The sequence below is a fragment of the Bactrocera latifrons genome, unplaced genomic scaffold (assembly GCF_001853355.1).
Source record: "Bactrocera latifrons isolate USDA-ARS-PBARC rearing strain unplaced genomic scaffold, ASM185335v1 scaffold_49, whole genome shotgun sequence".
NCBI lineage: Eukaryota > Metazoa > Arthropoda > Insecta > Diptera > Tephritidae > Bactrocera > Bactrocera latifrons.
Genome location: NW_017537145.1, coordinates 1144972 through 1160509, shown reverse-complemented (window position 1 = coordinate 1160509; position 15538 = coordinate 1144972). Strand labels below are relative to the sequence as shown.

At 39.5% G+C, this 15538-nt stretch overlaps 2 protein-coding genes across 2 annotated transcripts in view; one reads left to right on the top strand and one right to left on the bottom strand.

The window, feature by feature from the left end:
• The first annotated feature begins 531 nt into the window (after positions 1 to 531).
• Positions 532 to 1662, top strand: LOC108973551 (selT-like protein). The gene is made up of 3 exons (XM_018940900.1): positions 532 to 695; positions 764 to 1052; positions 1123 to 1662. The coding sequence occupies exons 1-3, from the start codon at positions 532 to 534 to the stop codon at positions 1282 to 1284; spliced, it is 615 nt and encodes a 204-aa protein (XP_018796445.1). The 3' UTR covers positions 1285 to 1662.
• A 791-nt stretch (positions 1663 to 2453) lies between these two features.
• Positions 2454 to 15538, bottom strand: part of LOC108973571 (collagen alpha-1(IV) chain) — a 38815-nt gene continuing 25730 nt past the window's right edge. Inside the window, exons 2-9 of the mRNA XM_018940926.1 lie at positions 8614 to 8808; positions 8511 to 8555; positions 6609 to 8368; positions 5692 to 6542; positions 3724 to 5635; positions 3545 to 3659; positions 3250 to 3473; positions 2454 to 3182 (exon numbers count right to left, since the gene is read on the bottom strand). Of these exons, the coding sequence (XP_018796471.1) occupies positions 2924 to 3182; positions 3250 to 3473; positions 3545 to 3659; positions 3724 to 5635; positions 5692 to 6542; positions 6609 to 8368; positions 8511 to 8555; positions 8614 to 8808 (5361 nt within the window). The 3' untranslated portion in view covers positions 2454 to 2923. The remainder of the gene's footprint in view (positions 3183 to 3249; positions 3474 to 3544; positions 3660 to 3723; positions 5636 to 5691; positions 6543 to 6608; positions 8369 to 8510; positions 8556 to 8613; positions 8809 to 15538) is intronic.

The following is a 15538-nucleotide window of genomic DNA, read 5'->3' as shown; positions in this document are numbered from 1 at the left end:
AAATGAATCGTCATTGTTAACTAATTAGTCGTTTGAATCATATTTTGTTATTTAGCGATTATGTTGTTAACACTTATTAAATATGTATTTGCTTTTTCATATTTACATTGGGAGTTAAGGTGTTGATGAATTTTCTCGAATATTTATATATCCGAATTTTCTTTTATGTTAAACCTAATATCATTTTGAGCTTTGCGGCAAAAATATAAAAATGGATAAACGACCACTTCGTTCCACAATTTCTTTGGGATTTGACAGTAAAATCCTTAGGTACTGACGTCAATACCATTTTAGGCACACTACAGAACAGTTGGTGCAGTAAACGAAGGGATTTTAAAAATATTTAAATTTATGTAGGGTATGAAAGTCGAATATATGTCAATTAATTTGTCGATAAATTTTCAATCGATTACAAAGTAATTCTCTTTGCTGATATATCGACATGAGGTATTTTAACATCCCCAATTACACCAAAAGTGACGAAGGTGCGAAATTAATTGGAAGTGAAATAATTGTTAATTTCATAATAAGATGGCAATGGTCAKTGGAAAAAATATAACCTTAGGAGTTTTCATCGTTGTTTGTTTATTCCTTGTGGGGAATGTAAACTTTGGCGTAGATGCAGCAGAAAAAGAAATACCCGCTACAAAATTTGGTCAAAATGTTGGAGGGCCCACAATGACATTTTTATACTGGTAATAATAAATTAACCTTAAGAGACCTTTGTTCTTGATAAGATATATTATTATATTGTATATTTTAGTTACTCGTGTGGTTACCGCAAGGCTTTTGAGGATTATGTTAATATTTTGTCGGAAAGGTATCCACAGATTACGGTAAACGGGGGCAATTATGATCCACCCGGCTTCAACATGTACCTATCGCGAATCGTATTTGCTGCAAAAATACTCTTTATCGTAGTGATTGTTTCCTCGTTTGATGTTTTCGGTGTATTTGGACAACGAATTCCGAGTTGGTGGCAGCATTTGCTTGATAATAAATTGTACGCCTGCATGATGGTATTTTTCGTAGGGAATATGCTTGAGGGACAGGTAAGCATAAATTAAAAAGGTATACTCGTATTTTTGATTTTTTCATTGTTTCTTTTGACTTTTTTTACAGCTTGTGGCTTCTGGAGCGTTTGAAATCTCCCTCAATGATGTGCCGGTATGGTCTAAATTGCAGACAGGACGTATACCTGCACCACAAGAACTCTTTCAGATTATAGACAATCAACTACAATTCACAGAAACAATTCAAGAGAATCCAGACTTTGTTAAATAATAATTAGACCATGCCTACGCAACTATGAGCGTAACTACGAAACCGAACATGGAGTATTTTAAGTATGTTTCGAAATTTAGATTCGACTGTGGGGAGCGCTCAGAGTTTTAGTTAGTTTTGCAGAATTTATAAAATAGACTTGTTGATAAATTAGTATTGACTGGTGGGGGATTGTTAAATACCGTAAGCAAATATTAATATTGAAGTCATACCCAAGATAAGTTCTTTTAATTTAAGTTTAGATGGCCCTATGTTTGCTTTTAAGTTCAACTACGTACTTGTCATTTTGTAGTTATATCCAGATTTTGGCCGTTGTGAAGTGTCAACCAAATTCGAAAATACCTATTTAAATAAACTATAATAAAAAAAAACAACTTATTTGTCAAATATTACTTTAATACTAAAAGCGTAAACAAGTAATTGAAAGAGTGATGGAATCCGTGTGCGCTTAACTTCGACTTAATTTCGGAATCCTTGGTGGTACATAACTTGAACAAGAAAAACTCTAACTTTGGTTGCACAAACGCTATAATATCCTTTGCAGATACAAGAGTTTCTATGCAAGAACTAGATTTTGATACATCAGTTTACATGGCAGCAACAATTTGTTTAGAGATTGTATGGTTGCCTTAGATAATAGCACATGCCAAATTTTGAGAAGATATCTTTTCTGACAAATGAGTAGCTTTTTTGGGGAGAAATGGTCGCATGCATAATTTCAGATCGATGAAGGACTAGGAAGATGTTCGATTCTCAATCACTGCGGCAGTATAGCAAGTAGGTATCAGCTGAGTATCTGCAGAAAAGCAACAGTGTCCCAATATTGGTGCAATTATTTGTTTGTCGAACATCCTAGTTCGCGTTTAAACAGAGAGGCAGACATGGCTAAATGAACTAAAGTCCGTATAGTGATCACTCAGAAAAAGTAATAATTTTGCCAGTTTGGGATGAGTTTTTAAGCGATTAGAGAGACAAAAGTCATTAAACACGTCGGCTCACAAAATATATTGTTTTTTTTTTGTATTTTTTTATCTTTACAATTATTTACATTAATGGTTTTATATAGTAAAATAGTTAAGTTACATAATTTTGGCTTGTATTTGGTTTTATTTGCAAAAAACTATAATTAACAATTTTAATATATTTTCTATAAAAAGTATTAACGCAAGCTCGGCAGTATTTGGTGTGCGAAATCTAATTTTTTTTTCGTTCCTTATGGTTTTTTTCATAATAATTTCTTAAAGTGCTGCAATCACTTCAACACGACTTTTCTAATCTGACACTACTGTCATAAACGCATACCTACAAACATATGCGCCGGATAAGTTCGTCAGAAACTTGTTTCAGTATGTCCATGTGTATGAATAATAGTGCACATACAAAATTAAGAGAAGGACGTAGAAAGATTTCACAAAAGTTTCCTATTTTGTCGCAATGGCACTGAAAGGCATTTCTCACATAACCTAAGATTTATTCGTAAATGTTACATACATACATATTTTCATTATTTATATGATCAAGTTCTGATTCTTGTTATTTTGTGCAGTAATTAATTTTATGAAAAACTTTGTTTTAATTAAAAAGTAAGCTTCTAACTATTTTTCTTTGTAAGAGAATGGCAGCACGGTTAGTTATGGATTTACGGCGCGTACGTGTCTTCTCGGGGACGTCGTATGCGACTTGCGCGATTACGATCTATTGTCGAGCCCACATAATAGCTGGGGCGACCGCCTGGTACCGGACGTCGGTTCACCGGTCGGTAAGGCGATGGCCTGTAACGAATTGGTGATGGTTCTACAATGCGTGACTCAGGACCACGACGGAACTCAGTTGCGGTAGCGCTCACGGATGAACTACGGCGAAGATAAGACTCATTCTTGCGACGGCAAACAGTACAACTATAAAATTATAAAGTCATTCGCATATTCACATCTTTTGCATATCATTGCAATAACTGATACTTACCGGCTTACTTTGCTTGTTTGGTCTGCTTTTAAAGTCTGTTGCCTTGGTTGTAACCACTGTTCGTGCTCTTCAATTACCGCCAACCAGAAAGAAGCGAGGGGATCATAATAGTTGCAGCGACCGTGTCCATGACATTCAATAACCGGATTGGTGCGGAAGTTTTCTAGACAAGAACCGGGCGATACCAAACTTTGACCAATACCACCAGTGTTATCAGTTGTAGTCTATTTATGGGAATAGAATATGAATAATAGGGGAAAAATCATATATGATTTCTTGATTTGCATTTCCCTACCATCAAATAACTGTAACCGGTCCACATTTCTTCCCAGCCATTCGGGCAGTCTGGTATGCTCATGCTCTGACTGTGTAGTGCAATGATTCGCGTTGTCGTTTCGCAGACTACACAACTATTAAAAAGAATTTAATAAATTAAAAATGCAACAGAAAAAATATACCCAATATTGTACCAACCGTGATATGAATTTCATCAGATCGAAAGATTGTATCGGTGCCATGTTCATTGGCATTGGTTCAGCAGTGGAAAGCCACAAGCTGTCGTCATTGTTTTGTGCATAATTGCATACGTTATTTACATCACAGAACATATAGGGCATTGTTGTGAAACGCATCATACAGGAACCTGATAGCCCTAGATCTTGTCCAATGGCCATACTGCTGCCAATATTTCCAGCAAGAGAGTAACCTTCCCATAACAAATGTGTATTGATCGGGCATTCTGGTATGGATACTGATTGTGAGTGACGAGTAAATACAAAGCCGCGACTCTTTGGTAATGGTGGTGGGGGGGCAGGTGCGCCTACTGGTCCTTGAGGGCCAGGTAGTCCGGTAAGGCCAGGAGGACCTTCTAAACCGATCATTCCTTGCTCACCTTTTGGACCATCAAGACCTATAGAACCCATGAATCCTTGATCGCCTTGATAACCCTTAAGGCCGCGACGACCTATGCTTCCAGCTTCACCAATTTCACCAATGTCACCCATTTGACCTTTGAAACCATCAAGACCTCGTTCGCCGCGATCACCAGGACGCGCGAAGCTAAAATCATATGTAATTCCTGGTTCACCTTTGATACCCTCAAGACCATTCAAGCCATCAACACCACTCCAACCGGCATCACCTTGTGGTCCGCGAGGTCCTTGCAAGCCAAATGGTCCGGGACGTCCTTGATATCCTTGATCACCTTGCTCACCTTTAAGTCCATCGTTACCGCTTGCTCCTAATAGACCAATATCACCCACGTCACCATTTCTGCCACGAATAGCAAAGCCCATTTCGCCACGTTCACCTTGATTGCCGTCATTACCCCGTTCACCTTTAAGGCCAGTCCTACCATTCAAACCATTACGACCTGGTGGGCCGGTATAACCAGCATCTCCAGTTTGACCTTTCGGTCCAACTATAGAAATGCCTGGCAAACCAATTAATCCATTTTCACCATATTCGCCTTGTTCGCCAGGTGCACCCTTAGGACCCAAACGTCCTGGGCGTCCAGGGAAGCCATCATAGCCGGGCTCACCTATGTCACCATTTTCGATAAATGAAGCGATTGGACCAGTTATTCCGGGATAACCTTTGTCTCCCATTTGTCCTTTGACCCCAGCATATCCATCCAAGCCAGCAGCTCCACTTATGCCAATGTCACCACGTTCTCCTTTCAGGCCTGGATAACCAGGGGCCCCGTCGGGACCAATTGCACCAATAGGTCCTGGCGCGCCTTGGAAACCTTGTTGACCCTTATCACCTCTTTCTGCGAATCCACGTAGCAATACACCAGGTCGTCCCGGGAAGCCTTCATCTCCTCGCTCACCTTGAATTCCTATAGCTCCGGCTTCACCGACATCACCCCTATCGCCAACCAAACCAGGTAAGCCGAAGTAACCTGCATCACCAGATTCACCTTTTGCGCCTACGAAACCAGTCATTCCTACTTCTCCAATTACACCTTTTCTTCCAGGTAAGCCATTGAGACCACGATATCCGGCTAATCCAATATCTCCTCTATCACCCTGCTCTCCAACACGTCCCATTAAACCGAAGTCTCCTTGCCCACCTTTTTGTCCTTTTAAGCCATTCAAACCATAACGTCCAGGAATGCCAGCATCTCCTTTTAATCCTGGTAAACCATCTAATGCATTTGGGGAGTCGCCAACAGGACCTCGTGCTCCCGGAGCACCGGGAACCCCATCATTTCCAGGTAGTCCTCTTATACCTGAATCGCCCATTTCACCTTTAATGCCACTGTATGCTGCATTACCCTTAGGGCCAATACGTCCGGGTATACCTCGATCTCCTACGGCACCTCTTTGACCAGGAATTCCAGGAGCTCCAGGACGTCCGATTGGGCCAACATCACCAGATTGACCTAGAAATAAATAAGATGACGTTTCATATTGCTACTTGTCAAAAAATTGTAATTACCTTTCGGCCCAATGTTTCCAAATGCACCATGTGGTCCTCTATCACCGTTTCTACCGTCGAAGCCAATATCGCCACGGTCTCCTTGTTCACCAGGTATTCCAGCCCAACCTGGGCTGCCGGTTTGTCCAGGTTCTCCAGGTCTTCCTTGGTCACCAAAGCGACCTCGTAGTCCTGGGTATCCAATGCTACCTTTAGCACCTTGTACTCCTATAGATCCCAGTGAACCCGTCACACCCTTTTCACCCTTCCTTCCATGAGGAGCAGTTCTTCCATCTCTACCTGGAGCTCCTTCGCGACCAGGATAACCAACCAAGTAGTCACCTCGAGGACCTTTATTACCAGGCAAACCTTGTATGCCCCATTCGCCGAAATCTCCTTTCGCACCTTTTACACCCTTAATGCCAGGTGCACCAGCGGGCCCAGGACTACCAGGCCACCCAATGTCTCCTTGTTCTCCTTTAATGCCAGGATTTCCATCGGGTCCAATTTCTCCAGGTAATACACTTCTTCCGGGATCACCACGGTAGCCTTTAAGGCCAACTAAGCCATCTAGACCAGGTAAACCATTCAGACCAGGATTTCCAGAAACTCCATGTAATCCGTAATCTCCAATAGATCCAGGCCATCCTTTTGCACCTACTTCACCTTGAATTGTAAGGCCAGTCAAGCCAATATCTCCAGTTAATCCATATATTCCTTTTTGGCCTTTTAAGCCCTTAAATCCCTTATCACCAACCAAACCAATTAAACCAACATCACCAACTTCTCCTTTGTTATCGTATATTTGGCCGGGATTTGGTTCACCTTTGTCACCTTTTGGTCCCTCACTGCCTGGTTCGCCACGTTCACCTCTAAAAAATAGAAAGCATGACTTAGAATTGTATTATTAAAGAATGCCAATTATTAAGATAGCTTACATGCGACCATCCCGTCCGGATTCACCGATCAAATAAAATTTGGGCATTGAAGCGTCAAGACCACGTTTACCATCACGACCCGGTCTTCCTGGATAACCGTCTTTGCCTGGACGTCCCATATCACCGTAATCTCCTCGTAGTCCAGTTTCGCCTTTGGCTCCTCGTATACCAGGTCTACCATTGAAACCGATATCACCGGTTTCACCTTGTTCACCACGTTCGCCGGCTTCTCCAAGATCTCCTCTCTCTGGTTTCTCGATATTATTAATTGGATACTGAGAACCAGGGCGGCCAGGATTTCCAGGACGTCCCATACCACCACTGGCTCCAGGAAGGCCGGGAATTCCTATTCGACCTTGTGGTCCGGGACTACCAGGCCAACCTTTCGGACCACGCTCACCTGTTAAGCCTACAGGACCACGTGCACCATGTACACCTGGGTATCCCGTATCACCTGGGATACCTTTCGTGCCTTTGGGGCCAGCTGGACATATACCGCAATCGTCACCACGAATACCTTTAGCACCAAACTCACCTGGCCACCCAGGATAACCATCGACACCCGGGGGGCCACGTATACCAGGTGGACCTTCAAAGCCAGGAGGACCAACAATATTGACACCATCTCCTGGCTCACCTTTATCGCCAGGTAATCCAACTTCACCACGATCTCCGCGGAAACCATTTGGAGCGGGTAGACCTAACCTTCCAGTGAAACCTTTAGGACCCATCAAGTTTAACCCGGGTTGACCTACTTGACCAGGGCGTCCTGTAAGGCCAGGATTACCAGGAGGCCCCATAGGTCCAGGGGCTCCCATATAACCGTAATCACCATCATCTCCTATAACACTTACTCCACGACGACCGGGTGAACCATCTAAACCTCTATCGCCGGGAGGGCCGGCAGGACCAAATGGACCGCGACGGCCCTGCTTTCCGGGAATGCCTGGAAGGCCTGGATTACCCAGTGGGCCGATATCACCTTGAGGGCCTTGTGGTCCAGGAAAAGATTTATCCAAATTGGGATCATAAATACCAGGTGGACCAGTTGGACCTTGTTCACCGGGAAAGCCATCGAAACCGTCATCACCAACTTCTCCTTTCAAACCATCGTCACCATCGAGACCGTTATAGCCTGGGGCACCCTTAGCACCTTTCTCACCAGGAATACCAGGTTCACCAGCTTTACCAGGTTTTCCACGTTCACCCGGTTCGCCTGTTTCACCAATTTGGCCAGGTAAACCATCATTACCCAATTCGCCAGTTTCACCCGTCGCACCAGTAATCCCCGTCATTCCAAACAAGCCTTGGTCACCCTTATAACCTTTTATTGCTACACCAATAATTAGTGGTGATTCTTCACCATCTCCGGGTTCACCTTTTTCGCCAAGCTGACCTTCGCCGAAAAGCAGTAAATTTGCGGGTTCTGCCATATCACCCTTATAACCTTTAAAGCCCTGTTCACCTTTTGAACCCTCTATGCCAGGATAGCCAATATCGCCTTTATAACCTTTCATGCCGATATATCCAGGTTGACCGTCAACACCATCAGGACCTTGGACACCTCGATTACCTTTGGTACCTTTCGAATTGATACCGCCTTCACCAGCATCACCGGTAGGTCCTGGTGGTCCAGGTTTACCTATTGGACCACGCTGACCATTTAGACCCGGTGAACCTGGTAAACCTTGCTGACCAGGTTTACCATCACAACCATCGATTCCAGAGATGCCCTTAGGACCGTCTTCTCCAGCAGGACCCTATATGAAAATGTAAAATTTTACTCAAAATATATTCAAAATAATATGTATGATAGTTTTAAAGTTGCATTCTAGAACTGTGTACATCGCTTACACTTTATACTCCATTTTAGGAATGGTTGTTAGTGCAGGTAGTACTTACCGTTATACCATGTCGACCAGGTAAACCCAATTCACCCATGTCACCCTAAAATAAAACGTTGTTGGTAATGAGTATTATAAATACATTTAAATGGACAACTTACTCGGTGGCCCTTTTCGCCTTGTTCGCCATATTCGCCTGGATCGCCATATTCACCACGTCGACCAAACGGTCCAATTGGACCAACATCTCCGGGTGGACCTTCAATACCAGGATAGCCCTTCAAACCGATAGCACCTGGACGTCCCTTCAAACCCTTACAATCGCATACCGTATTATTGCAATTTTTTCCGGATTCCTAAAAATGAGAGAAATTATTTTCGGTTTGAATAAATACTATATAGCAAAAGATATAGCATATATCGTGGTAACTGAATATCATAAAATATTTGAAAGGAATTACATTCTGAATTACAATCTACATATATCTAGAGTAATTCATTCGTCGAACGGCCTTAAAACACATTACTTCTCAAATCACTTTACTTTTCCCTCGTAATTCTCATGGGATTTTTTTATCTTTTGCATTAAATTTGTTACCCCCAAAAGATATTATAATACAAAATTTTCCGCTTTACAAAAAAGATCTAATAGTTTTTGACATAGAAACATTCATTCGAAAGTTATACAAAATTAAAATTATGCACCAAATATAGAGTAGACCATGTCGTATGAGCAACGAAAAATGGAGAAATCAGGTCATTTGAAATATCACTTTAACTGCGTGTAACGTTTAAAAGAATGTTTTTATGGAAAAGGACCCCTTTGTAAAGTCGAGCATTTTGTATTAGAATATCACTTAGATATTCATAAATAATAATTTTCTATAGTCACCGCTACGTAGTCGGATTTACTAGTATTACTATATAAATTTATTACCAATAACAAATAATAATGATATTTCAGTACAATTTGTTAAATTCAAATGTTATAATGTGAAACGCCACCATACATATACCGTAATATATCGTTTGCAGCAAAAGGAATCTAAAAGTTGCACTTTAATTGCACAATTTCCGCTGCAATGAGATAATTTCGCTGATTACAACGGCACTAGCAATTATTGGACGATTTAACTTTACTACATCGGCTATGGTTGTGCCGATCGCTTGCTCGGTCTAAGTATGTACTTGTATGTACAATGTGTATGGTATATGTATATGCTTGTACAATATGCGTTAGAGTGTATCGCCCTGTAGGCACATACTAGTTATAAATGGACTAGTTTGGTATTTATTTAATGTTCATCGTTTAAAGAGAATATCAATTACTTGAAACGCTACTTTTTACCAAAATACAATGAGTGCATAAACCGTTTTGGCTAATGGTTCTTCTCAATGAATTTAGAACTGGTTGAGTAACGGACGGAAATTTTGCTCATAAGTACTGGAAAAGTGGAGGAAAGTATATTTCTCATCATAGGGGAGTGTGAGATTCATTCACAGCTACAACTAAAGTATCTAGGAGTAATAGCAGACTCAAGTTTCAAATTTTAAGATCACCCGTAATACACTTCGAAAAAAATGCTAAACGCCTTATCAAGAATGATGGAAAATAAAGGCGGCGATTTTTACTCGCAAAGGTAATGACGACGATTGTACTATTTGCGGCTGCAATATAGATGCAGACCGTAGGCAGTAAAGCATATGCCAGACAAATAAGCACAGTGCACAGGCTGTCGTAACTAAGAGTTACTTTTCGAACAATATCAAGTGATGCTGTTGAAGTAATAGTCAGTATGATACCCATTGACATCCAAGGGGACGAATACGAGCGGTTATACAAATTATTAAAGCCGTCCATACAAGCCAAAAGGGAAGAGAGAGTCAAAAGCTTAACAATATGGCAGGTGGCAACTCAAAGAACGCTGAACCCACAGACTGATACCGAACATCCATTCGTGGATGGACAGACAATATGGGGACCCGGATTACCAACAAACCCAACTATTAAGTGGAGATGAGTACTTTAGAAGCTACCTCCACAGATTCCAGCACGACATTAGTCCGAATTATCCGACGTGTGCATGGTGCTTTAAAGACTGTGAGCATGTATTCTATTATTGCCCTCGCTTTTAAAGTGCAAAGGAAAAACTCAACACTACACTCGTAGGTACTAGTTTTACGATGGAAAATTTTCCACCACTCATGTGTAAGTCCACTGAGAACATAAAAGCTGTTTAATGAATTTGTCTAAATTTTTGTATTTCTAACAAAATTTCGTGTGCAGAATGGTTGCAATTATTGAAAAAGGGTGTTTCAGTTTTATCAAAAACACAAGCATACGAGTGGTAAAAGGCTTTCAAAGACGGTCGAGCACTCGTTGACAACATGCGCCTCGTTCTGAACGACCTGGACGTACTCTTTAACTGTTGCAAATATTAAAAAAGTGAAGGATATGGTGCTGGAAAATCGTCAGATAAGTGTTAGAGAAATGGCAAGAGAGCTCGATCAAACTCGCGAACCCGTTCGAATGATTTTGGTGGATATTTTGGGTATGAAATGCGTTCTTGCTCGACTTGTCTCGATAAAGTTGAATTTCTTTTGCATCGAGGCATTATTGTGACCGAATTTAAAGCTAAAAACTCAATGGATACCATCGATCAACCATCGTATTCACCAAATTTGGCTCCGTGTGATTTTCTCTTGTTCCCCAAACTGAAATTGCCGTTTTATGGAACTCGTTTTTAGTCAATCAAGGAGTTAAACGAAATTCGTTGAAAAAGCTGAAGGTCATCCAAAAAAGTGCTTATGAACAGTGTCTCGAGGACGGGAAAAATCATATTACATCTGATGGGGATTACTCTAAAGGCAAAAAAGTAAATGTTAATGATTAATTGAACATTTTGCGCTTTATTTACAACTCACTTACTTAATTATTATTTGATATTTATTTTATTTTTATTTTACATTACCATCATTTATAATACAAAACACATACATGTTTTTTGTCTTCTGAGGAAGCGAGAAGCTCATACGCAAGTAATTGGCAAACAAAAAATACGTAGTTATTTAGGAATTTGAATACGAACTCAAATTACCTATCGATAAATAATAATTTAACAACTGGGCATACATTCGACGGAGGCGCTATGAAACCAGCCACTAATTAAAATAAATTCCAGTTTAAACGCGTCTACGGTCTATCAATAAAATCTAATAATTTTGCGAATTTCATTAGAATTCATTTAAATTGTTGCAGGCAAAATAATAAAAAATGTCAAAAACTAATTTACTTTATTATTTGCTGTTGAATTGAAGTGTGGCACTATTGAAGCGCGTAGCGCGCACAGCCTTCCAGCGAGTAATGAAAATAATTTGAAAATAAAAATCACATAAATAAAATGCAGAATATCAGAATTTATATAAAACCAAAAGCAATGACAAGAAAGAAAAATAAAACCAATATATGTAGAAATTGAAACAAATGAAAAAGGGCTGAACTAAACGCACGCCAACTTTAAATGAAACCAATTGGCACATCTGTGTCGGGTATGTTGCTGGTGCTGCATACAAAATACAATAAAAAAAGCAAAACAATAAACATAGCGTCATAAATGTGCCAACTCAATGTTCATAAAAGCAACGGAAAGCAAGTGTTTCAAACATACACATACATATATATATATATATATATGTATAATTGTATGCGTGACATGTACTTGTTGTTTTTGTTATCTTTGCATTTTTTATTAACTGGAAACTGTCTGGAGGCGTAGGCAACCGTTCCACTCTCCTTTCATGCGTGTTAAATGCCTAGCAAGTTCTGGTGCGATTTCGCTCAAAAATATCAGCACTTCGAGTACAAAAATTATTTTGTACATAATTTTTTTTTTTTTTTTTTTTTTTTTTTTTTTTTTTTTTTTTTTTTTTTTTTTTTTTTTTTTTTTTTTTTTTTTTTTTTTTTTTTTTTTTGTACATAATTAAACACCGGAAACACATGGAAACTACAAATCAGAAATACCTATGTTGAATTTTTTTAAGCAAAGACAAAATTCGCAATATCGAGAGTGGTGTTGCTGTAAATACGCCAAAACCTGTTGGATTAGTTTAGGTTTTCCTGCCTGGCTGTTACGCCCTACCCTTTGTAATGCCAGCTGGAGGCTTATTTTAATATAAGCTAAAGCACCTAAATGTTTTTTGCGAAGTGTAGAAAGGATTAATATCTGATTCCGATAATTCATCTAGTCCCTTGAACTGCAATGCTCCTGGATATCTAAGCCGTAAGTTGAGACTGTAACAGATGCCAACAACCGTCCTGCAGTCTTTTCGAGACCTTGTGGTTGAAAAGCATTCGTGTTTTCCTTTCATTTCCTTGCACATGACCTTGGCGATACTGCGTGTCCTTAAAGCATTCCATTTCACCCTGATAAGTCTGTCAGCCCTTCTGGAAATTCCATTGTGTATCATTTTCAGCGACTCCTATTTACTATACCGGTTCGGTAGCCAAGTGTTTTGGCAGTCTCATTAGCTATTTCATTTCTTTTGTGTCTCAAAACTCAGTGTATAATGTGACAAATAGGTACCCGGAACTAGCAAAACGCAAAATATTTCATCCATATTTACTTTGTCGCCTTCAAAGTAATCCCCACCAGTTGCAAAACACTTATGCAAATGATTATTCCAGTGGTCTAAGCACTTTTTGGGTTGGTCTTTAGCTCTTCAATGGATTCTCTCTTTGATTGACTGATCATCGGGTTCCATTTTGATGATTGTTGACTTGTCTGCATGTCAAACTCTTAATTCGCATGATCAAGCATATCCAAAGGTACCTCTGTACGGTACTTTAATAATCAGCTTTATCGGAACGAGTCGCGCAAGAACGCGTTTCATACACAAAACATCAGCCAACATGATACGAACGGACTCTGGAGAGATATCGAGCTCTCTTGCCATCTCTCTAATATTTGCCTGACGGTTCTCAAGCACCATAGCCACCTTCACGTTTTCAAAATATTTACGGGTTGAAGAGTTCGAAGGTCATTCAGAACGAGGCATGTCTTCAACGATCTCTCGACCATTTTTGAAGGCATTGTACCACTCGTAGGCTTGTGTTTTTGATAAAACTGAATCACCGTAAGTCTTGATGCAATGCGATGTGAGATTAGTTGTATTAGCTGAGTTATTGTCTTTGAATTCTTTTCGGAATGGCTAAAGAGTTGAAAGCCAGAGTGTTGTTTAACATATTTAGCAGCTGCTGGTCTATTACTAGAGAGCGAAAGTTATCTTACCGAGCGCCGGAAGCTCTGAATAGGATCAAGAGACGCATGAATCTAATAATTTCTCAAAAAATTAATTGAAATTGTATTTAATTGAAACCTTCTCCAGCAACTCGGTGGATTTGGTAAGAAATTTGACTTGCTTCCACACCAACTGGCAAATGCCTCTTAAGTTTGAGCTTTGGGAGCCCAGGAAGACATCTCAGCCTGCTGAAAAATGGAGAGACGCAAAAAGATCCAGCGTCCAGCTAATTCTCTGCATTTCGTCGAATCTAGTTTTACAATTTCCTTAAATTGGTATGCCCTGTATTGCCATTGTTAAAAGACCTGAGGTGTTCTTCTATTGCGTATTGTATCAAACAAACTTTGAAGGAGCGATTACAAATTTTATTTGTATTTTTAATTTCTTTTCAAAGCTCTCAATTTCTTTAACAGTGTCAGTTCAAAGTTGTTGTCTGCGTCCTTTAAAATACACCGGCCGGAAATTGTACACCAATCGCTTCATTTAGTAGGGCTGTAAAATTACTATCTCGAAATTTGCACCAACAATTTGATTAATTTTAACAAAAAGTTTGCTAAAACACTAGCGCAGTTCACAAAATGATTCATCCAGTTCATTTATTAGCCGATGAATCAGATTTATGTCCATATGATTTTCGCACCATCTGTCACAATCTTTGATATGTATGTGCTACATCGAATGGTTTGCTCCAAAAAATACACCAACACTCACCTGCGCATATTTAAAACAAATTGAAGAACATCAACAGAACGAAACGAAACGAAAATATGAAAGCAACAAATAATCAAAGCGTGCACCAAAAAGGAGGTTAGCATAAACAAAACGTTTTCCTACAAACACACTTACTAAGAGACTTTTGTAAACACAAGCAAACTACAAATTTATTTTCTGAACGGCCGCAAACAAAGAAATTTGTGGTAAACCAATTTTTTTGCGGACGCTGCTCCAAAGCAACCGGGTGGGTGGCTTCTTACATTGTACGTGTGAGCCATCTACTTTCAGATTGATATACTTTTATATATATATGTACGAATGTATGTGTTATTCTTAGCCGTATGTATGCGTAAATCTGAGGAAAAAGAGAAAAAACAAGAATTTGGAAAGCATAAAAAGCTGAGGAGAAACAGTGCTGTTCACCTGAAAATGCGCTAAATGTAAACAACGGTAATGCAACAGCCAACAGTATGGAAGCTGCGCTAGCACACATTGCACAACGGGAATGTATTTCACACTATTCACACTTAAATAGAAATATGCAAATAAATACATACATAGCACTTGCTCGGCACTTGCATTCCAGTAAATTGCGATTGCTGTTTTTGGAGTTTGCCTGCATCAATTATTTGTAAAGTCTACACACTCAACTACAAGGCAGAAAAACAACAATAACTGCATGTGATACATATGTGGAACTGTGGTTCATATAGTTGTATTTAAAATTTTCAGATTTGTATCTCACAAATTGAGGGACTAGTAGTAAATCGACTCGGTTCGTCATGCTGATATACACTCGTGGACACGCAAACCTTACCACTCAAAATTTTCAAGTATTGTGCATATTTGACTACATTTCATAGCGGTACTTTTTGCGGTATAGAAACTTTTTATTTAGAAATAAGTTAATAACACGTTATTAATCAAAAAAATTGAAAATTAAAAACAAAACACATTCAGCTACAGATCGAAATGTAAGAGACTGACATGCGATGAAAAAATGAATTTTTTTATTTTTTTAATTTATTTTCATTTACACTAACTATATTTGAAATTAATATTTTATTTTTATTT